This window comes from Eumetopias jubatus, unplaced genomic scaffold (genome assembly GCF_037043125.1).
Source record: "Eumetopias jubatus isolate StellerSeaLion01/CBP00866 unplaced genomic scaffold, mEumJub1_p1.0 scaffold_8, whole genome shotgun sequence".
NCBI classification, from domain to species: domain Eukaryota; kingdom Metazoa; phylum Chordata; class Mammalia; order Carnivora; family Otariidae; genus Eumetopias; species Eumetopias jubatus.
Window position 1 is genome coordinate 142008006 of NW_028274814.1, and position 22857 is coordinate 142030862.

General features: G+C 51.5%; 1 protein-coding gene across 2 annotated transcripts in view; it reads left to right on the top strand.

The window, feature by feature from the left end:
* Nucleotides 1-22111, top strand: part of MOV10L1 (Mov10 like RNA helicase 1) — a 64003-nt gene extending 41892 nt beyond the window's left edge. Inside the window, exons 16-26 of one of the 2 annotated variants that reach the window (XM_088025688.1) lie at nt 5663-5771; nt 6262-6440; nt 7617-7763; nt 8657-8778; nt 9887-9986; nt 10917-11081; nt 15313-15486; nt 20168-20317; nt 21063-21170; nt 21789-21926; nt 22016-22111. In XM_088025688.1, coding sequence (XP_087881814.1) covers nt 5663-5771; nt 6262-6440; nt 7617-7763; nt 8657-8778; nt 9887-9986; nt 10917-11081; nt 15313-15486; nt 20168-20317; nt 21063-21170; nt 21789-21926; nt 22016-22111 — 1488 coding nt within the window. The remainder of the gene's footprint in view (nt 1-5662; nt 5772-6261; nt 6441-7616; nt 7764-8656; nt 8779-9886; nt 9987-10916; nt 11082-15312; nt 15487-20167; nt 20318-21062; nt 21171-21788; nt 21927-22015) is intronic. The other variant, XM_088025689.1, reaches the window with a different exon arrangement.
* Nucleotides 22112-22857: the final 746 nt, after the last annotated feature.

The window sequence follows — 22857 nt, forward strand, 5'->3', positions numbered from 1 at the left end:
GGAAATCCTGTAAAATGTGACAATGTGGGTGGGCCTGGAGGACATTATACACAGAGAAATAAGCCAGTCACGGAAGAACACGTACTGCTTGATTCCTTTCATACGAGATCTAAAAATTCAGACTCCTGGAATCAAGAGTAGAATGCTAAGAGGGTAGATCTGAAGTGAAATCTTTTTTTTTTTTTAAGATTTTATTTATTTGACAGAGAGACAGCGAGAGAGGGAACACAAGCAGGGGGAGTGGGAGAGGGAGAGGCAGGCTTCCCGCGGAGCAGGGAGCCCGATGCGGGGCTCGATCCCAGGACCCCGGGACCATGACCTGAGCCGAAGGCAGACGCTCAACCGACTGAGCCACCCAGGCGCCCCTGAAGTGAAATCTTCTTACCATGATAAAATTTCATAATTTTGAAAGATAAATGACTTTTTAAAGCTGAAATAGTAACAATGTATTACAGAGTTTGTAACATGTAGATTTAAAATATGCATAATAGCACCAGGGATGGAAGAAGAGAGTATTATTTCTTACACCAGATTATTATAAATCACCTGAAGGAAACTGATCAATTAAAGATATACACTCTAAACCCTAGAGCAACTACTAAAATAACAATATAAAGAGCTAGATCAACAAAGGAGATAAAAGTGAATCACAAAAATAATTCATTCAGAAGTCAGCAGAAAAAGAGGGACACATGGGCAGCTGTGCCCTGGCCTGACTGACTTGCTACCCCCTTGTCCAGTGATCTGTGTAGACAGGGTTTTGGCATTTCCGGCCATGTAACTGGAACAAAACAAGTAGCAAGGTGAGTGCGTTCAGTCTGACTGCATCAGTAGTCACATTGCGTGCGTGGGTCTAAACACAGAGAGATGGTCAGACTGGATAAAAAGGCAAGATCCAACTATATGCTGCCTCTAAGAAACACGTTTTAGATATAAAGACACAAATACGTCAAAAGTAAAAGATGGGAAAAGATACAATCAAAAGGACCATGGAGTGGCTGTGCCAGTGTCAGAGTAGGTTTCAGAGCACAGGTCATCAGGGAAAAGGTGGTGTCCTCATAACAAAGAAGATCATCGTCAGGAATGCCTAAGTCCTAGACACATATGCACCTAATAACAGCCTCAAAACACATGAAATGGAAACTAATAAAGCTGCAGCGAGAACCAGATTCCCTGTGCCTGTCAGCGATGTCAGCACTCTTCCCTCAGTTAATGACGGAGAAGACAGAAGATGAGCACAGCACACTGACCTGTCAGCCCCTGTGATCTGAGGGGTGTTGGTAGAGCACGCCATGTGAAAAGAGCTGGGTACATGCACTTGGTGCAGAAGTAGACACAGAACATTCAACACCATAGACCTTATTTGGGGCCATAAAACAAGTCTCAGATTCAAAAGGATTAAAGTCATACAAAATGCATTCTCTAACCACATAGAATCAAGTTAGAAATCATTTGCAGGAAGATCTCTGGAAAATCCCCAAATACTGAGAAACCGAAGACACACTTATATGTAACCCACAGATCACAGGAGAAATCAATAGAGAAATTAGAATGTTTCTACCAAAATGAACGTGACACTGCAGCATACCAGAAACCATAAGCCGCTGCTAGAGGGCTCTTGAGAGGGGTCGGTAGCCCTGAATGCCTGAACTAAAGAAGGGTAAAGGTTTCAACTCTGTGACCTCAGCCTCTTCCTTAGAAAACTAGAAAAATAACAAATGAAATACGATCTAAGCAAAGGAAAGAAAATAATGAAACATTGGCAGGGAAATCAGTAATATAGAAAACAGAAGAGTAACAGAGGGATCCGTGAACCCAAAAGCTGATTCTCAGAGATCAATGAAATTGCTAAACTTCAAACAAGAATGATGAGGGGAAAGTGTGAAGACGCAAACTCCCAGAATCCAGGAGGAGAGAGGTGACCTCACTGCAGACTCTGCAAATGGGAAAGGAGCTGGGGTGGGTGGTCAGTGGGATGTGCCAGCTGGCCTGGGCCCTGGGCTTCCGCCGGACGCCTGGTTAAATCTTGTTTCTGGGTGAAATTGGCATGTGGGTGGGTGCCCTGATTGGGGCAGGGGGCATCCCTCCCGTGAGACCTGAACAGAGACACAGGTTCACAGGGATTCCTTCTGCCCGACTCCCCTGAGGGGAACCATCAGTCTCTCCCTGCCCTCTGTGTCCAGCTTGCCAGTGGCAGACCTCACACTTCTCAGCCTCTGCAGTCACATAAGCCAATATCTTATAATAAGTCTCTCTTTACCTATATATACATATATCCTATTGATCGTTTTTCTAGGGAACTCCTTTACGTATGTGTAGGTATATATATGCGAGAGACCAGGAAGGGTTCATCCCAGGAACGTGAGGCTGGTTTAACATTCCAAAATCTCAGTCAGTGATACTCATCATGTTAACAAACCGAATCTCCATAGACACAGAAAAAGCGTCTGACAAAATCCAACATCCATTCCTGATCAAAAAGTTTAGCAAACTAGAAACGGAAGGGAACTTCCTTCACCTACAAAAAAACCTACACAGTGAGTGATGAAATGCACTTTTCCCATGAAAGTCAGGACACTTCCAGTCCTGCCGCTCATGTTCACCAGTGTACAGAAGGTTGTAGACCAGCAACTCAGCAAGAAAAATAAGAGGCACCTGTGTTATTCATGTATAAAATCTGACAGACTCTAAAAAGGAGCCATTGGAACTAATAGACGAGCAAGCTTACAGGATACAGAAGTAAATTCTGTATATGCTAGCCCAAACACCCAGAATTGCATTTAGAATACCATATAAAGTAGCATCCAAATGTTCTGAACATTAGGGACAAATTTGACAAAAAATGTACAAGACTACACTAGAGACCTCACGACACTGACGAGAGAAACTGTTGATGTGTCGGAAGACCCAACCCGATCTATCAACTCGGTGCTGGTCCAGTCAAATCTTAGCGGACATTTTTGTAGAAATTGACAAGCCAGTTTCAAAATTTATATGGAAATGCAAAAGGCCTAGAATTTTCAGAACACCTTTGGAAAAGAACAAGAAACTCAGAGAACTCACACTACCTGACTTGAAACTTTTCACAATGTTATAATAATCAAGACAGTGTGGCACTGTCGTTGGGATAAACACGTACAAGTGGAATGAAATAGAAGCCTAAAAATAGACCCATGGGAGTTTGGACAACTGACTTTCTACAAAGGTGCAAAGACAGAATGGGGAAAGGAGAGTCTTAGCGAAAGGCACAAGGACAATGGCGTGTCTGTATCCAGGGGTGTGCACCTGGATCTGTACCTCACTACCTTCACAGAGATTAATTCAAATGGATTGTAGCCCTAAATATAAAGCCTGAAACTAAAATTTCTAGGGAACATTAAAAAACCCTTTCATTTTTGAGAGAGAGTGCAAGCAGGGTGGGGGGCGATAGAACCTTAAGCAGGCTCCATGCCCCTGCGCAGAGCCCAAAGTGGGGCTCAATCCCACAACCCTGAGATCATGACTTGGGCTGAACCAAGAGTTGGACAGTTAACCAACTGAGCCACTCAGGCACCCCAAGAGAAAATCTTAATATCTTTAGATAAGGCAGAGTTTTTTAAGTATTCTGCTGTTCAAAAGACATGGTTAAGACAATGAAAAGCCCGCTCATTACTGGAGCATGAGACTCAACACTGAACCAAAGACATAAACAGAAGTCAATTCTATATGCTTTACCAAAGAATATACAGATCTCCCTTGGCTTATGGTGAACCCGGCATAAGTTGAAAATACCGTCAGTTGAAAATGGATTTAATACACCTAACCTACCAGTCATCGCGACTTAGCCCTGCTAACCTCAAACATGCTCAGAACAGTGGGGCAAAATCAGCTAGTGCAAAGCCTATTTGTAATCAAGAGCCGAATACCTCGTGTAATGTACCGCCTACTGTCCTCAAGGTGGGAAACAGCACGGCTGTCAGGGTATCGGTTGTTGATCTCACGATGGTGAGCTGACTGGGGACTGTGGCCGCTGCCCAGCGTCACAAAAGGATGGTGCCACATACTGCTAGCCGAGGGGAAAGATCCAAATTCACAATTCCAAGTACAGTTTCTGCAGGATGCGTACCGCTTTCGCACCACCATAAGACACACCATCCTCAGGGACTGTGTATACAGATGGTAAATAAGTCCATGAAAAGATGTTCGGCATTCGTCGTTAGGGAAACAATACCACAGCGAGCTACCACTACACACGTATCAGAGTGACCAAAATTAAATTAAGAGGACTGACCAGACTAAGGGTCATGAGCGTGTGCAACAACTGGAGCCTCATATAAGCTGCTTTTGAAAAGAATTCCTTAAGAAAGCTCAACCCACACCGGCCATACAGTCCAGCCACTTCCCTCCTGGCGTTGGCCCCAGAGACATGAAAACCCATGTCCGTCCACACAAGGGCTGGTGCAGAGACATTCACAGCTGCGCTCTCAGTAATGGCCAACACTGGACACAGCCCAGTGGCCGTCCACCCATGTGAGTGGAGGAAGGCAGTGTGCTGCTTCAGTGGAACAGGGCCCAGTGGTGACAAAGGTGAGCTGTCGATGGCACGGGACAGCGAAGGTGGACCTCACAGCAGTTGCTTACACGGTGGAAAGATATCAGACAAAAAGTGCATAACCTAGATTTCCATGTATGAAACATTCTAGAAAATGTAACCATGCTGTTGGCGGGGTGGGGGGCGTTACGGAGAGGCATCTTGTGGGCTCAGCAAGTGTTCAGCTCGTCCCATGTGTCCATGTGTCACAAGTTGTCAAGTTGTGCACTTGTGCACACGTTATTGTGTGTCAGCGATACTCTTGAACACTCATAATCGCGGGAAGGGAAGTTGCTGTGACTTTCTGGACTAAGTTTTGGTAATACATATACCATTTTTTAATGTGAAACTTTTAGCAACGATTTTACTTCTAGAATTTGTCCTATGGAAGTAATCATGTTAGATTCGTGAGTTGTTGAATAAAGCCAACTAGATCTTAAAAAAAAAAAAGTAATCCTGTGATTTGCACAAAGATAAATGTGCAAAGCTGTTTATTACAGCATTGTTTGTAATAGGGGAAACTTGAAAACCAGTTTCCTTGGTCCAGGACAGATTCAGTTTGTTTAAACGCCCCACAGAACCGGTTCTTAGGCAGGATGCGGAGCGCAGTTGACCGGGAAGCTCTGCCAGCCCGTGGCAGCACCTGAGGCATGTGACGGTCCCCCAGAGCTGGCTGAGCTCGCTCCCACGGCGGAGGAAGGGGCTTGCCTGTGGGGCTCCAGGGGAGCAAGGGACCACGATTTGCCCTCAGCCACTGCGGGTGCCCCTCGTAGGTGAGCAGGAGAAGGGTGCAGGAGGAGAAGAGACACCTCATCAGATAGATGTCACCCTTTGGTCTGACATCACTACACAGAGTTTAGTTCATTTGTGTTTATTTTTGTAAGGGAATTCAAAAAAGAAACAAACCTCTTTAGTAACTTTTTTTTCAGATATTCTATATTTTTACTGTGTTTTGAAACATGACCTGCAATGCATTCAAAGAGCTATTAAATAAAACACAGAGAACATTGGCAGGTGTTTATGTTCACTCTTTAAACCTGTGTAAATGCAAAGCTTTTCTTTAAGGCCGTTTTTCTGCATGATTATTTCTAGAGTAGGAAAGCCACGAAGGACCACACTAAGCACGCAGCCAAGGAGAGGCGGGCTGGTGCCCAGGACACACCGGGGCCGGCAGGCTTTGCTGAAAAGTCAACTAATGTGGGTGCGTATGGTGAGGGGCTGCCAGGGCAACCTCGGGAGCCCTTGCCTGGAAAGTAGGCCCCCTGAGAAGCTCACTTCTGCCCAAGGGACACAGGTTGGGATGTGTGTGTGGTGTGGCTGCAGCCAGAGAGATGGATACTCTTGTTCCAACTGGAGACAGAGTGGAGACGTGAGGTTTCATGCTCAGTACTTTAACGTGACCACGGGCTATTTCTGTTGGCCTTTTCCAGACCCTGTCTCTGACGTCTAGGTTAGGTGATGCTGCACCTGTAAGGGGGAACAATGAACTATCAGTAACCTGCATTTTTGCCCTCAGAAAGTGAAGTTAAGTTCCCCACTCTGCCCAGTGAAGTTGAGGTTATTGGAAAGCGTAGCTCAGCAGCGGGCTCCTGACCGGCTGGGTCGTGGCCATCATGGTGGCCCGTGCTGACCTGTGTTCCTGCCGTGCCAAGGTGACCTCTGCCTGACACCGGTTCTCACTTTGAATACAGTAAATGAAGTTCAGATCCCCAAGGTGAGAGAGAAGGAATTTTTCAATCCCTTGCTCAACGAAAACCAGAAGTTAGCGGTTAGAAGAATCCTGAGTGGCGACTGCCGCCCGCTCCCGTATATTCTCTTCGGACCTCCTGGAACCGGGAAGACAGTGACGATTATAGAGGCTGTCTTACAGGTAACCACAGGGAGTGAGTGGCTCAGCTACCCAGTGGCATCGGCCGTGTGCCGTGCTCGTGTCGGCAGGAAGTGGGAATAAGCTTTAAAAAAAATCCCAGTTATTTCATGTTTAGCCAAGTTTGTTTTACATTGTTTATGGGAATATGTAGGATTTTCCAAAGCTTATTTCATAGGTTTAGAAATGACTTTTTGTTCTTAGAATGGTCGACCATTCTGGAGCACCTGACTGCTCAGTTGGTGGAACATATAGTTCTTGATCTCAAGGTTGGGGGTTCGAGCCCCACATTGGTTGTAGAGATAACTTAAAAATAAATCTTTAAAAAGAAAAAAAAAGAACGGTTGACCATTCGATCACATGAAATTTTGTTGCAGAAAAGACATTCCCTTTACAGTAGCTAAGCCACCATTCTGCAGAAGTTTCTGGTGTCTCCATATTTAAAATGGGGCTTATAGAGATAGTGTGTGTGTAGTATTTGTGTTGTTCAGGATTCAGATTAGCGACCATGTGCTGAGTGCCCAGCTGGCACAATTCCTGCGAGCCACGCACGTAAGAACCAATATGACGCTGTCTCTGCCTTGGGGGGCGGGGGTAGGTTAGGGTCCTGGAGGTCTTGGGGGGTAGGTCAGGGTCTTGGAGGTCTGGGGGGAGTAGGCTACAGTCTTGGAGCCCGGCGCGGGGGGTAGGTTAGGGTCCTGGAGGTCTGGGTTGGGGAGGTTAGGGTTCTGGAGGTCTGGGGAGGTAGGTCAGGGTCCTGGAGGTCTGGGGGGGGTAGGTTAGGGTCCTAGAGGTCTGGGTGTGGGGTAGGTTAGTATCCTGGAGGTCTGGGGTGTAGGTCAGGGTCCTGGAGGTCTGGGGGGAGTAGGCTACAGTCTTGGAGCCCGGCGGGGGGGCTGGGTAGGTTAGGGTCCTGGAGGTCTGGGTTGGGGAGGTTAGGGTCCTGGAGGTCTGGGAGGGGGGTAGGTTAGGGTCCTGGAGAACAGAGAACTGTCACACTCTCTCGTGTCTTGTTGGCACGTGCACATGAGGGGCAGAACCATCCCTGCGTGTGTCAGTGGCCAGGCCTCAGGCACAGAAGGGGCGGGCGTGAGCCCACATGTCCACGCCCGCATGGTGAGCGCGAGCACTTGACAGGTTGACATTTATCCCCCTGTGTGTCCTGTGTCCTGGTTGAAGGTGTACTACGCTTTGCCAGACAGTCGGATATTGGTCTGTGCACCCTCCAACAGTGCGGCCGACCTCGTGTGTCTGCGGCTGCATGAGAGCCAGGTGCTTCGGCCCGGCGCCATGGTCCGCGTAAACGCCACCTGCAGGTTCGAGGAGGTGAGCCGTCAACAGCTAGCTGGGATAGAAAAGTCCTGCCTGGGGCGCCTGGGTGGCTCAGTTGGTTAAGCGACTGCCTTTGGCTCAGGTCATGATCCTGGAGTCCCGGGATCGAGTCCCACATCGGCCTCCCTGCTCGGCGGGGAGTCTGCTTCTCCCTCTGACCCTTCCCCCTCTCATGCTCGCTCTCTCTTTCTCTCTCTCAAATAAATAAATAAAATCTTTAAAAAAAAAAAAAAGTCCTGCCCACCCCCGCCTAGCTTTAACTACATTCTCCTTCCTCTGTGAGACAGGCATTCTCAGCAGTTTTTTGTCAGAGCAGGGGAGGGGAGGGGAGGGGCAGAGGGAAGGAGAGAATCGGAAGCAGACTCCATGCCCGGTGCTGAGCCTGATGCGGGGCTCGATCTCAGAACCCTGAGATCACGACCTGAGCCAAAACCAGGAGTCGGAGGCTTAGCTGACTGAGCCACCCAGGTGCCCCTGGCGTTCTCCGCTTTATTAAATCCTGGTGCTCCTCCCGTATTTACACCGAAATGTGTTGTTCCTTCTGGGTTCTGTTTTATTGATTTATCTGTAGATATCCCTCTCGGAAAATTAGAAGTTCTCGGTTTGGTTAACAAAAGAAACTGAATCTAGGAAATGTATACAGTTGTTTGGGGGAAGGATCTGCAGGATTTTGTGTTCTAGTCATGGCTGTAGAGTCTGTAGAACATGGACGAAGTTGATAGGAAGATGTAAAATATTCTAATTTAAGAAAACAGTCTTAAGTCATTGGTCATAACAAAGAAGTGGGAACAGGACATTATCTTCTAGAATTCTTTTCAGCTTTGTGACTGTGTCCAATTTAAAGAAACAGTGTTTTGAGAAGTAAGCTGGCCCCGTCCTCCCTCCAGACAGTCACTGATGCCATCAAGCTGTACTGCAAAGACGGGGAGGACATCTGGAAGGCCTCGCGCTTCAGGATCATCGTCACGACGTGCAGCAGTGCGGGGCTCTTTTACCAGATAGGAGTGAGGTAGGCACGGCTCTGGGTGCTGGGACCCACAGACATAGTGTCTCTGTCCTCGTGGAGCTTCATTGTGAGGCAGGATCCGAGAACATAGGCTTGGGGTGGGGGAGACCCCAGAGGATGAGGAAGGGGCCCACAGCAGCAGCTGGGAAGCCGACGGGCAGCTGGAGCTGCACAAAGCTGAGAAGGTGTAAACACGGAACAGTGCGGACTCATAAAAATAACTAAATAGCTGATTTATTAAAAATTGAAAAGTGCTTATCTTCTAAGAAAGATATATAGTGTGGAGTTTCTTCAGCAGGAATTGGGACATGAGGTAAGAAAGGAGGATGGAAGCCTGTGATTTCCTCATCTTTCGTAGGGAGGGACCTGGGGGTGTCGTGGTGGGGTTGTAACCTGACTCCCAGTGGAAAGACAAAGGTGGGGACCCAGAGCTGCTTCACTGCACACCAGCGGGCTCTGATGGGGTTCCTGTCGGGCCCAGCCCAGAGTTTGTCCGGTCACCGGCGGTTCTGGGGCTTTCGGCACGGTGTCCCTGCTGCAGATCTTTTCTCTGGGCTTCCAGTGGGGCAGGGGATGCCCGGGGCCCAGAGCACATGCTCAGCACTCTCCCCTGGACCCCCGGGGGTCTGGAGCACTGGGGTATCGTCCTAGCTCAGAGCATGCTGGAGAGCACAAGTCAGGGAAGGTAGCAACCACCATGTGGGTGCGTCGCTCAGCTTGACCAGCTCACCCTGTTCTCACATCTGCCATGTTGGGGAAACTGAGGCACAGAGGCAGTGCCGCCTGCCCGGCATCACGTGGTTTGTGGGCAGTGGAGCTGTGTTCCAGCCGGGCCTCAAACAGGTGTGAGGAGCACCTGCTCTGATGTGAGTCTCATTAGTTTGCTCATTCCCACCCCTCATCCCGTTTGCCTCTGAATCTACTTAAACACAGACGTTGTGTACAGAGCCCCAGGTGCCGGTGGCCTGGAGTTCATCCAGACCAGGTGAGCCCCACCTTCCTGGGCCAGCCTGCCAGGGGCGGGTGCAGATGTGGCCATGCAGTGTGTGTTGGCTGTTGCTTGTTAAGACACTTTGACAGAAATGACCATTGAGAACATCTTTGGCTCTAGAGTCGGACATTTTACACACGTGTTTGTGGACGAAGCAGGACAGGCGAGTGAGCCGGAATGCCTTATTCCACTGGGGCTGGTTTCAGATGCCAACGGCCAGGTAAGGCCTGTTTGCTATGTGGTCTCCTCCCATTTTTCCTGCTCCAGTGGGTGCTCTGCACACCCGACCTCCATCTCTACACAGGACAAGCCCAGGGTTGACAGGCTCAGGTGCCAAGGACCCTGAGGCTCTGTGAGGCGGGGGCCTTGTGTTTGTCCACATACTTCATTCCTTGTGCACAGGGAAGAAAGGGTTGCTCTGCCTTTGGATTCGCTTCTAAAACAGCACAAAGAGCATGTGCAGCTGGGCGGGGACATCCAGGCATTGCCCTGGCTCGCTGCCCAGGCCCTCACCGCTCTGCCCCTTCACTGCCCCTCGGTGCTCAGCCCAGTTAGCCGAGGCTGATGCTTTGGCTCTTTTCCTACTCACACCTGCTGCCTCCTCCAGTACTCACCCTGGGACCGACTTGTTCGCCTGTTCTCTGCACATGTACATACTCACCCAAGGAGGGACCTTTCCAGCTTCTCCTGGTCCCCCAGACACCTGCCTCCTCCCATCTTGATTGTCAGGTGCAGGGGCTGCACAGGGACAGAGCAGGGAGCAGATGTAGTTTAGCTGCTGCGTGGGCCAGGGGGTGGCAGGATGGGCGGGAAAAGGGCAGTGTCCGGGAGAAGGGCACAGTACTTCCAGAAGACTGGGGCAGAAGCTGCCCAGCCAGTTTGTTCCTTCACATCCTCCACTGCTCTTGTCTGAGTATCTGCCCCCTCACTCGGGCAGCCATGTCTCCTCCCCTGTCTTCTGCAGCCCAGGTGATTGTGGGGGCCTGCTGCCTCCTAGCCTATACTCAGGGAGCCTCGGTTCACCATCAGAAGGCGGGAGGCCAAGCTGTTGCATGCGTGGTGCCCGCACACCTGTTTCCTGAGCCTCCCCTGGCTGTGGTGGTGAGTGTGGGTGACTGTTCTAGTGGGGCTGCCCGTCTGTGTGCTACAGATTGTCCTTGCCGGAGACCCCATGCAGCTTGGACCCGTCATTAAGTCCAGACTCGCCATGGCCTATGGGCTGAACGTGTCTATGTTGGAAAGACTTATGTCCCGGCCAGCATATCTGAGGGATGAAGACGCTTTTGGTGCTTGTGGTGCCTACAACCCCTTGTTGGTAAGCACAGACTCCTCGTGGCCGTGGTTCCTCGTGGTGTCCCACCACGGTCCCTGTAGCAGCGGGCTCTGCTCCATGTGTGCACTGAGCCACACCCAGGGGAGCAGAGGAGGCTGACAGCTCACAGTCCCCCTCCCATCTCAGAGGGGACTTTGGCCAGCACCCCTGTCCCAGCCACTCAGGCGCTTCCCAGCCCCAGAGGGATCCGCAGTTCCAGGCAGTCCCATCCAAGGCTGATGGTGGAGGTTCTGTGGGGCCAAACACAGTATGAGTGAAATCTGGGTTAACGTGGGAAAATGGGAAAGAGCCATGTATCTTCTCATCTGAAAGACAAGGCCATGTGTCCCCCTGTGGTGCTAGTTTGCTGGTTAACCTGCAAATTCCCTCCTCAGCCCAACTGGGACTGCTTTGAGGGATGGGCCTTGCAATCTGCAGTTTAGCCCCACCCGCCGGCACACTGGAGCTCGGGAACCTTGGGTTGCTGGGATCACTCATTAAGATGAGTCAAGTAGCATATTCTCTGAATGCCTACAGCACGAAAAACAAGAAGAGTTCCTTCTAAACTTTTAACAGTGAACAGAAACGAGATGTAGTGATCCTGGGCAGATTTTCCTGGAAATGGCTTGAGACCCGTGCCAGGCTCTCGGTCCTGAGGGCCTTTACCCCCCTGGAGAACAGAGGAGGCAGGAGAGCATGTGGGGGGGGTGGGCGGTGCTGGGGAGCACTGGACCTTCAGGAGGTACTGAGGGCCATGGCCCAGACTGGGCAGCAGAGAGCCCCCTGCATGTGGGAGACACCTCCGTGCCACCCAGCATTCATGTCCCTAAGGCTGACGGGCAGCTGGAGGAAGGGGAGGCCTCCAGCCAGGGTTGGATGGCAGAGCTGCCTCGGCCTGAGTACACTGCACCTTCTTTCTCCCCAGAGGCCCTTGAAGCTACAGCAAGTGTCTGGGGCAGGGGGGGGCCTCTCTCCTCTGGCACCCTATATGCTGACGGAAGGCCTGGCTTGGGGGAGTGAGAAGCTGAGATGCCAAATTGAGTTTGGGGTTTTGGTTAGCATCTTGGAGAGTGGACGTGCTGTAACGACCGAGTTGGCGTTGGCTGCCATCAGTTAGCAGAAAAGTCCTGGGGCCTACCAGGTCCTCCCCCCAGGAACAAGGGAGGGCACCTTGTACTGAAGGACACCGTGGGCCAGTTGGAGGCAGAACATAGGTTGTCCTTGCTCCCTGCACTGTTGACGTCACCGCGGCCCTCCCCAAGTTCCCGCAGCTGGCTCTGGGTCGGGGGGATGTGCCCTTAGCCCCCGTGGCCTCACAGCCCAGGTGCCAGTGGCCGTTTGCAGCTGAGCTGAGACGGGGCTTCGTGGGTTCGTGTAAAGGCCAGGGCTGCGAGCCAGTGAGTGCAGAGTGAAGCGTGCAGCCCGGCACACAGCCAGCCCCCCTGCCCCCAAGGAAGACCATCCGAGCGGCCCCCTCTCCATCCCTTTGCCTGACGTTCATGTCTTCTGTTAGAACACAGAGCTTTGAGCCTGTCCACGGGTTCGGAGAAGCTGGCTCCAGAGCACTTTTCTCCTCAGCAAACCCATTGTTCTCCGGAGCTTGGCAGTCCGAATGCTTCTTCTGGGGGAGGAGTTCTGTCAGGGACAGTGCAGTCCAGTCAGGTGGTAGGCATGAAAATCCCCGGGTTAGAGGAAACATGTTTCACCCCTGGCGTCAGTGAGGAGCCTGGTGGGGGTTAGGGCGCCCTGGTGGCTGGTGGGGAGACACGGAGCATGCGTCGGCCTCGCTGTCAGGGGCCCCAGTTGCAGCCCTCACCGCTGCAGGGACCACCAGGCATTGTGCAAAGCACAATGGCGCCTCCCCTCCCAGCAGCTGCTCTACCACCTGAGTCTCCCAGGAGCCTCCCCTCCCATCTGTGCTGGACCACGGCAAGAAGGGCAGGACGACCTGAGCGCCCAAGGCCTGGGGTGCAGCAACAGTGGGCTTGCAGCACGGGCCACCAGGATGGATGCACGGACAATGCTTTTCTGGAGGCTGTGGTGGTGCCCAGAGATGGGGAAGTCACAAAGAAGGGGTGGGGGTTGGGTCAAGAAGTCTTGAGCCAAACAAGACAAGGGGGTGAGGGTGGCAGCTGCAGGGAGCAGGGCAAGAAAGGTGAGTCAGACTGTAGAGCCTCAGCATTTTCCATCCTGCAGGGCGGGAAGCACCTGTCTAAGGGGAAGGGTACCTGCAGCTCCCTGGAGATTGCAACGGGCCCTCCGGGCCTACAGATGGGGGAGTGGGACAGAGCTCCCTCCCTGGGCACCAAGACCCCAATTCCAGCCTCTTGGATTCTGCCTGTGCCAGCTCTTCTGAGGTGACCCATCCAGGTGGCCCTGAGACAGCCAAGGCTGGATTTGGGGCCGTGGTCAGGGGGATTTATCAAACTGACAGGGATACAGGATGGACAAAGGGCAAATTCAAGCTGGAACAGGGACACGTGTGGCTCTCATTCCGCTGTGGAGCGAGAGGATTTGCTCTCCAACATCCAGCAGACAGTGTGCCTGCAGCAGTGACTCCGGGGCTAGGAGCAGCCCATGTGCCCCCAGGCGCCCCCGCCCAGGGCCTTCCTGGGCCTGGACTGATCCCTGCTGGGGCCCCGTGGTATCACTGGGGAGGCCCAGGGCAATCTGGACACAGAGCAGTGTCCTTTGCTCAACCTGCCCAAGAACCTGGCTGCTAAGTCCCCCCAAGCACAAGCAGCTGCCGCCTCCAAAGGCTTCTGAGCCCGGGCGGCACGCAGCCTGCCCTCAGCCCGGTTCCATGGCCACAGACTCGCCCTTCTCCACTGCCGTCCCTTTTCCCTGACCATGGGATGGCACAGCCAGAGACCCTTTTCCGGGGGCTGGGGACACGGGTGAGGAAAGTAGGAGGATCCCTTTCAGGATGCCTTCAAGATTGCAGGGGAGAGTGGGGCCCGGAGGTGGAAGCAGCCTGCAGAAGCTGAGGGGAGAGGCCAGAGAGGCTCGGAGTGGCCTGCTGTCCCTGCAGGCACCTCCTCGCCTGGCTGTAAGCCCTCCCGTTCATGCCCTGCTCCGTCAAGACCACCACCAGGCAGCTCAGCTCAGGCAGTCACTCCTCATCCTAGTCCCCCAGCCGAAGCCCCATGATCAAGAGGAGGCTACATGTTCACCCAGAGCCAGCCCTGTCATCTGCTCCGGGTCACAGGTCACCTACAGATCAGGGCCTCTCTCTGAGACCTGCACCCTCCCTGGCTCTGGAAAGCTAAGACCTGCTGATGGCATGTACTTTTCTTGTAGGGGATCTTTTTAAGTCATGCTCCCCTGTTTACCCTCCTAGTGAGATTTGTATTTTCTTACAAGGTCTTAAAGGGAACAGTTTAGGGGCCCCTGGGTGGCTCACTCGTTAAGTGTCTGCCTTCGGCTCGGGTCATGGTCCCAGGGTCCTGGGATCGAACCCCACATCGGGCTCCCTGCTCGGCGGGGAGTCTGCTTCTCCCTCTCCTTCTGTGTGTGCACTTGCTTTTGCTCTCCCCCATTCTCTCTCTCTCTCTCTCTCTCTCGTAAAGTAGAATCCTAAGGCGGGGGCGGGGGGGCTGTTTAGTCATGTCCTAAATCCTCTCAAGAAAGGGCTGCTCTGACCTGAGTGTCCATTGATAAACGAATGGATAAAGAAGCTGTGGTATACATAAAATGGAATGTTACTCAGTCATCAAAAAGAATGAAATCTTGCCATTTGCAATGACATGGTTGGATCTAGAGGGTATAATGAATGCTAAGTGAAATAACTTAGAGAAAGTTGGATACCATATGATTTCACCCATATGTGGAATTTAAGAAACACAACGAAGAGACAAACAGGCCCTTAAATGCGGCAAACACACTGACGGTCACCAGAGGGGAGGTGGGGGTGGGGGAAACAGGTGACGGGGTTGGAGAGTTCACATAGCCTGAGCAATGTGTAGGATTGCTAAATTGTTATATTGCACACCTGAAACCCATGTAACACTGTATGTTACATTTCAATTAAGAAACCAAATCTCTTGTTCAAAAAGTCGTTGGAGGTGCAGGAGTTCTTCCTAATAGGGTGGCAGGTGCCCGGCCAGGAGAGGGGGCACAGGTAGAGCCCTGGGGCTGTGATCTGAGGTGGGTCTCAGCATGTTTCTCTTGGACAGCAGTGCAGAATGCGTGTGCCAACTCGGCCCTGGACCTGCTACCAGCCCTCTCCTTGCAGGTTACGAAGCTCGTGAAGAACTACAGATCCCACCCGGCTCTGCTGGCGCTGCCGTCCAGGCTGTTCTACCACAGAGAGCTGGAAGTCTGCGCAGACCCCGAGGTGGTGACCTCCCTGCTGGGCTGGGAGAAGTTACCAAAGAAAGGCTTCCCCCTCATCTTCCACGGCGTGAGGGTGAGTTGTGCACTGAGGGCGGTCCAGAAGGACGTGGCTCAGCTCCAGTGGCTGTTTGTGGGTTTATGCGTGTTCATTGTGTATGTTTCATTCAGTTCAGTTGTCCATGAAGCATTTGCCAGTCGCTGGTGGTCTGATGGCCATGCTGGTGCTGAAGAGTAAGAACAGTAGGGAGCACTGTGCCCCCCAGATGTTCTGTATACAAAACAGACTCCAGAGGGTGATGGCCAAGTGGGCATCGGAGGGTGACACCCTAAAGGAGTTTACGGGAAGGGTATTAAAGATGTCATGTACCCGAGTGGGAGGCTGGGGTGATGAGCAGAGCTGGGGGGGCCTGGGAACCAGGAGTTCCCATGCCCACCAAGAGGAACCACACACCTCAAGTGTCAAGTGAGTGAACTGATATGGAGTGGGGAGAGCCTCTGCCTCACTCACCATGGCCTCACCAGGTGGGGGTTCCCCAGTAGGAAAGAGCTAGATGCTCAGTACCCCAAAAAGTGACGAGTGTGCCCTAAAACCAGAGTTTGTATTGGAATTTGGTTGTTAGAACCAGAGTCATCTTTTGCATTAACCATCCCAAGTTCTCATCCAGAACTGGGGCTGCACCCAGGCCCTAGGACAGGAGGAGCTAGTGCTGGGGTGCCCCTGGGGTGGCGTCTGCCCTTTCCTCTGTGCTGCCTGTGTTCGGTACATGAGCCCAGGTGACAGCAGCGCTGTCTCGTACTCTGGATTTGCCTGCTCTCTCAGAAGTGGATGGGGAGGTAGAGGCGCATGTTCAGGTGTGGCTGTGGAGGGCCTGCCTTTTCGACAAAGGAGAATTCAAGGCAAGGGGGTTCTGTGGTGAGACCGGTACCTCCCAACTTGGAACACTCAACACAAGCCCCTCTTGGCTGGCGCCTTCTCCCGGCCTTGCGTCCGTTCTCCCTCCCAGGAACACTCTGCCCCTGCTCTGTCCATCCTCAGAAGCTTTCCTGTATATCAGAAAAACAGTTGAGAAGGTGTAGCAGGGGATCAGCGATCTCTCTACCATTATCTAGAAGTCAGCCTAAGGAGAAGTAAGCAGCGTTGCTGCAGAGAGTCAGAAGGCTTAACCTGAGTGCATGAAGCGAGACAGGCACATGATGTCTGTGAACAGAGAGATCGGTATTGTTCTGCCCACATTAATTCATATATTTAATGCGATCTACATAGAAGTCACAGTGGGTTTTTTCATGAGAAAGTGATTATAAATGTGCAAATGTGTTTTAAGTGTACAAAAAGTGTTTGTAGAAGAATGAGATACAAAGCCAGTTAGATAGCATACTACAAACTACAGCAAATAAAAGCGTACTTTTATAGATTCAAAAAAAAAAAAAAACAAACCCATAGGTCAATGGAACAAAGTCCAGAAACATTTATTTATTTAGTAAGGATTTTTTAAGGGCCTAATTGTGTCCCAGACTCCACTCTATGCCCTGAGTATAAAACGGGGACAAGGCCTCTGAGGCTGGGTTGCAGAGAATGTGGTCTACTCCCTTCATTTGAGCAAAAAGGGTTTTATCACCAGTTTAATGGCCTCAGGATTGCTGGAAAGGCCTGGCCCTTGCGCTCCCCTTGCACACTCACTCCCGAGTCCCCAGCATGCAATGTCAGACACACTCTCTAGCAAGTACCCCCTCGTGGGAGTGTTACCTTGACTTACACCTTCCCCTGGGGATGCTTTAGAAGGACCTCTGTCTGACTCGCTGCTCCGTCCCCATGCCCAGCGCATCTCAGCAGAGGAAGCGCAGTAGAACACACTGCATGAATATTGTAGGGCAGGGATGAGCCCCAGGGTGGCCCAAGGAGGGGCCACCAAGGTCGCTGTGGTCTTGTCCTTGTAAAGAAGAAGAGTTGGAAGCCTGTGCCACAGTGGACAGGTGGCTGATCTCTGTCTTCTTTCTGCTGTGTAGACTTGAGTAGGACAGCCTAGCCCTGTCAAAGCCTGAGATACTATCTGGCCCTTCACGGGAGAGATGAGGCAACCCTGGTATAAATGAAAAAAGCCAACTTTCTTTTTTTTTTTTAAAAGATTTTATTTATTTATTTGACAGAGAGAAAGACAGGAAACACAAGCAGGGGGAGTGGGAGAGGGAGAAGCAGGCTTCCCGCGGAGCAGGACTAGGGGATCATGACCTTGAGCCGAAGGCAGACGCTTAACAACTAAGCCACTCAGGCGCCCTGAAAAAAAGCCAGCTTTGGACTTAGTTATGTTTTCTCTTCTTTGTTCATTAATTTCAGCTTTGTCTTTAAGCATCCCCCTTACTAATTTCATTATTTGTTTTCTTTGTTGTAATTCCCATAAGATGGACACTTTATTCCCATACTCCTCATTCTCTTAATTAGGAAGGCACTGGGGATGCCATCCTGTAGCTTTCTCTTTCCACGTATGTCTGCTGAGAGATCCTCCTTTCATAACTTTCTGGACATTTATAACTTTCTTTTTTTTTTTCCTTTTTTTTTTTTAGATTTTATTTATTTATTTGAGAGACAGAGACAGAGATAGAGCACAAGCAGGGGGAGAGGGAGAGGGAGAAGCAGGCTTCCCGCGGAGCAGGGAGCCCGACGCGGGGCTCAATCCCAGGACCCTGGGACCATGACCTGAGCCAAAGGCAGACGCTTAACGACTGAGCCACCCAGGCGCCCCTCCTTGTTTCTTTTTATCTGGTATCTTTGTCCTCTCTTTTCATTCTTTCTTTATCATCTTATTTTAGGTATCTGTCTTAGAAGCAGCTAGTGCTTATATTTAACCCAATTTGAGAGTCTCTGCTTTTAATGAGATAAATCAGTCCAACTTATGGTTGGTTATTTACCTTTATTTCTTCATCTTTACCTTTATTATTGTTCCTTTTCCTTATTTTTTGTACGTGATTGGTTGCTATTCATTGAATGTTTCTTCTCTTCAGTTTAGAAGGTTTCTAAGTTTCATCACACTGAAATTTTTCTTAGGTATCTTATCTATTGTAAATCTAAAGAATAAATTATGGGGCACCTGGCTGGCTCAGTTGGTGGAGCGTGTGACTCTTGATCTCAGGGTTGTGAGTTCAAGCCCCACTTTGGGTGTAGAAATTATTTAAAAATAAATAAACTATAAAAAAATAAGTAATAAAAGATACATATGGCTTACCAACAGCAAAAAACATCTTCAAGGAACACCTGGGTGGCTCAGTCGGTTAAGCGTCTGCCTTCGGCTCAGGTCATGATCTCCAGGGTCCTGGGATTGAGCCCCGCGTCAGGCTCCTTGCTCAGCGGGGAGTCCGCTTCTCCCTCTCCCCCTCCCCCTGCTTGTGTTCTCTCTCTCTCTCTCTCTCTGTCTCTATCTCTCAAATAAAATCTTTTTTAAAAATCCTCAAAATTAATGCATTCTAATTGCTATATCTGGCATTCTTTCGTGTGTGTGTGTGTGTGTGTGTGTATGGTAAAATACGTATGACATAAGTTTACTCCTTTAGCCAATTTTGAGTGTACAATTTAGTACTGTTAAATATATTCACATTGTTTTACAACCAATTATTAGAACTTTTCCATCTCCCCAAACTGAAACTGTCCCCATCACGCACTCTCCGCACAGCCCCCTCCCCGGCCCCGCCGTCTGCTCTCTGTCCCCCTGGGTCTGACCGCTGCAGGTGCCTCCTAGAAGTGGAACCAGACAGGATTTGTCCTTCTGGGTCTGGCTTATTTCACTCAGCACAGTGTCCTCAGGGCTCCCCCGGGTCGTGGCAGGTGTCAGCAGGCTGAGTACTACTCCACGATGCCAGTGGGCCACACTTTGTCTGTCCCTTCGTCCGGCGGGGGACACCGGGGTTGCTTGCACATTTTATCTGTTATGAGTAGTGTTGCTCTAAGTACAGGTAGACAGTAACTCTCGAGACCTGCTTTCATTTCTTTTGGGTATATACCCAGAAGTGGGATTGCTGGATCAGAACGTATTTCTGTGATTAATTTTTTGAGGAGCCTCCACACTGTTTTCCACGGTGACTGTACCAACTACGTTCCCATCAGCAGTGCATAGGGGGTCCAGTTTCTCCACATCCTCATCAACACCTGTTTTGTTTTTTTCATAGTAGCCATGTGCGAGGTGTGGGATCTTGGGAGTTTTGATCTATGTCTCCCTGATGATTAGTGATGCCGAGCACCTTCGTGTGCTTGTTGGTCTGCTGCATATCTTTTTGCTGGTTGGCTGAGCAGGCCCACACCTAGATGTGGGGAGGGAGTGGGACTCTTGAGTGCATGGTCCCCTGCCTGACCTGTGACAGGGCTGTCCTTGCCACCTGCTGAACTGACCACAGCTGGCCAGACGCCTCTCACCCTGGCCCCCTAGGCTGTGGCTGCACTGGTCACCTTTCCCTGTTTCTAGCATGCCCTCCTGCACATGCAGCTGTCGGCGCAGGCCTTGCTGACCATCCACTCCTGTTGCAGCAAATCACACACCGCCCCCAAGCAGCCCTTCTCCTCCGGGCTCTTGTTGCGGTTGTGGTGGGTCTCACCATAGCTGAAGCCGGTCTGCCTGCTGGAGAGTGGGGTGTTTTCAGTCTTATTCACGCCGTACTCCCAGCACCTGCTTCTGCTCCTTCCTTTTTCATAGTCCCCTTTACAAGGGGACTGTTGAGGAAATGAAGTGTTGTGATGGATGTCCCATTCTCTTGTCTCCTAATTAACTCAGGGCAGCGAAGCTCGCGAAGGGAGGAGCCCGTCGTGGTTCAATGCAGCCGAAGCTGTCCAGGTCATGCGTTACTGCTGCCTCCTGGCCAGGGGCATCTCCAGCCAGGTGTCTATGAGTGACATCGGTGTGATCACGCCCTATCGGAAGCAGGTGTGGACCGTTGAGCGTGGTCACAGAGTCTGGTCACAGTCTGGAAGGAGATTGGAGACAAGCTCCTTTACGTGGCACCGAGTCCCTCCACAGCCACTGCAGGCCCCCGCGCATCAGGGGGCTCCCACGGACCGGTCCCACACCCAGACTCCCCGTGCTCAGACCTGGGAGGTGGGGGGAGCTGCTGGAGCTCTCAGTCTGTTCACCTGGCGGCAGGTGAGGGGCCACCCTCCGTGCCCCCCAGGGGAACAGAAGCTTCCCCCTGTGCTGAGGTTTTCTCCGAGGTTTCAAAATGGTTTTTCTTTTACCAGCACCCCTTGGAGAGCCTTGTCTCTAGACACATAGCGCAGGGTCCTGTTTCCATGACTCACTGTTCCCACTCCCTCTTCACAGAGATGTCTTCCCACCTTCCTGCCATGGTTGTGCAAAGCCTGCTTCCAGGCCTCTATCCAGCCACTGGGGCCGCACTGTCCCCATGGAGGTGGCCATGTCCACAGAGCAGAAGGCCCGTGCCTCCACCCTCGCTGCTGTGTGCCCATCAGGACGCGGAAGCCTTGCTCCCGACACACGCTGCCCCCTTTCCCCAAGTGTTCTGGGTCTGAAACCAATTTGTGTTCTAATCAACTCAGATGAAATAGGGTTTCGACTTGAAAAGCAATACTGCATATTGGTAATATTTGGCTTATGCTTAAATATATAAAGAAATGGTTAAATTTGTAAAGTTTTATCTTTATCTGCTTCAAAGGTGGAAAAAATCAAAATTCTCTTGCGAAATGTTGATCTGATGGACATAAAGGTCGGATCAGTAGAGGAGTTTCAAGGGCAAGAATATTTGGCCATCATCATCTCCACTGTAGGTATTCCTGTTTTTAGTGGGGGTGACAGTGTGTCTGACGCCACTGATGTTTGTCGGGTTCGTGGTACATTCCAGTAGAAAGTGGCAGAGGCCCATCAGTGCAGAAAAGCAGTTGCAGGATGCGGGGCTCATCTCAGGCCCTAACTGTGGGACCTCCTTAAAATACTCAGCCACAGACACAAATATGAAGAGATCCAGGGAGAAGTGGTAAATATGCTGGAGAAGAGGGACGGGGTGTTGAAAGAGGAGGGGACCAAAGGGCCGAGCGGGAGACAGGAGCCCGTCCCCACGCAGGCCGCAGCGGCTCAGCTGCCACCCAAGGGGTACCAGCTGTAACTCTCAGAACTCCATGTTTCACTCGTGAGTTCTCTTCACGGAGCAGCACATTTAACTGCAGATAAGTTAGAATTGCAGGTAGGACAGAGGGACCTCTACACCCAGAGGTACGTGAGAGGGTCTTGTGACGCCCCCCCACAACACTGGGTTTTTCCTTTTTTAACCAAAAGTGGAGTTATACTGATGTCTCATGTTTCTAAATGCTTTTAAAATACCAAGTTTCTTTCTTTGTCAAAAAAACTTACAATACCGTTTTTATTCATCTTTGTGTTTTTTTAGGTACGGTCAAATGAAGATAGATTTGAAGACGATAGATATTTTTTGGGTTTCTTATCCAACTCAAAACGATTTAATGTTGCCATCACCAGACCCAAAGCCTTGCTGATTGTGCTAGGAAATCCTCATGTTCTGGTCAGAGTGAGTCACCTGAGGAGGGAAGGGCTTGGGGACAGGGTGCCGCTCGGATGGCTTGGGGTTTGAGGCCTGGCTCCTTGGTGTTTCAACAGGATCCCTGTTTTGGTGCTTTACTGGAATACAGCATTACCAACGGTGTCTACATGGGGTGCGATCTACCTCCCGAACTGCAGTCCCTGCAAAAGTGAGCTCTGCTTGTCTTCCTGCTCTGGCCCTGCCCCTCTCGGCAGCCTGCCGCACTCACCTCCTTCCTGTGCGGTCCTGGGACGACTCTCGGGGTCCCTGAAAGGGATGACGGCCTCGAGCCTGAGCTGCTGTGGGGCGCCCAGCTCACCGGCCCCTCCCCTTTGCCCAGCTGCTGCTGTGACTAGACATGTGGCCCGTCCCTCCCCACCCCACAGAGCCAGGATCAGAGGAACCCAGAGGACCAGGTCCCCAGCCCCCGTTGGTCAGGCATGGCCAGGAGGCCTGGGACCACATCCCAGGGAGCTGCTGTCTTCACCCCCGGGCTGGGGCCCCTGCCGCCTGCCTTGTATCCTGGCCTTGGCCATGAGTGTGGGGGCCGTGGGGTCAGATGGAGCCTGCTCTCCCTTCTCCATGCCAGCCCGTTCCTGCCGTTGGGCCATTACTGCAACCCATCACCGAAATAAATGCTCACATGGGACACCCAGCGTGGCTTTCCACCTCAAGAAGCACTGGATACTGGGAGGTGATTATGCCTTTGTGTGGCCTCTGACCCCTGCAGGCTCAGCATGCATCTCCAGGCCCTTGAGCTGGCGTTCCCTTCCCATGCCAGCTGTGGAAAGCCCAGGGGCTCCGCCCGGGGATGGGCGGCCATACAGAAGTGGGGTCAGCGTCCCGCTCCCCTGGGACCTTGGTGCAGTTGCGGGGGGGCTGTCCCTCTGGGTGCACATCCTCAGGGACCAGTTTCCAG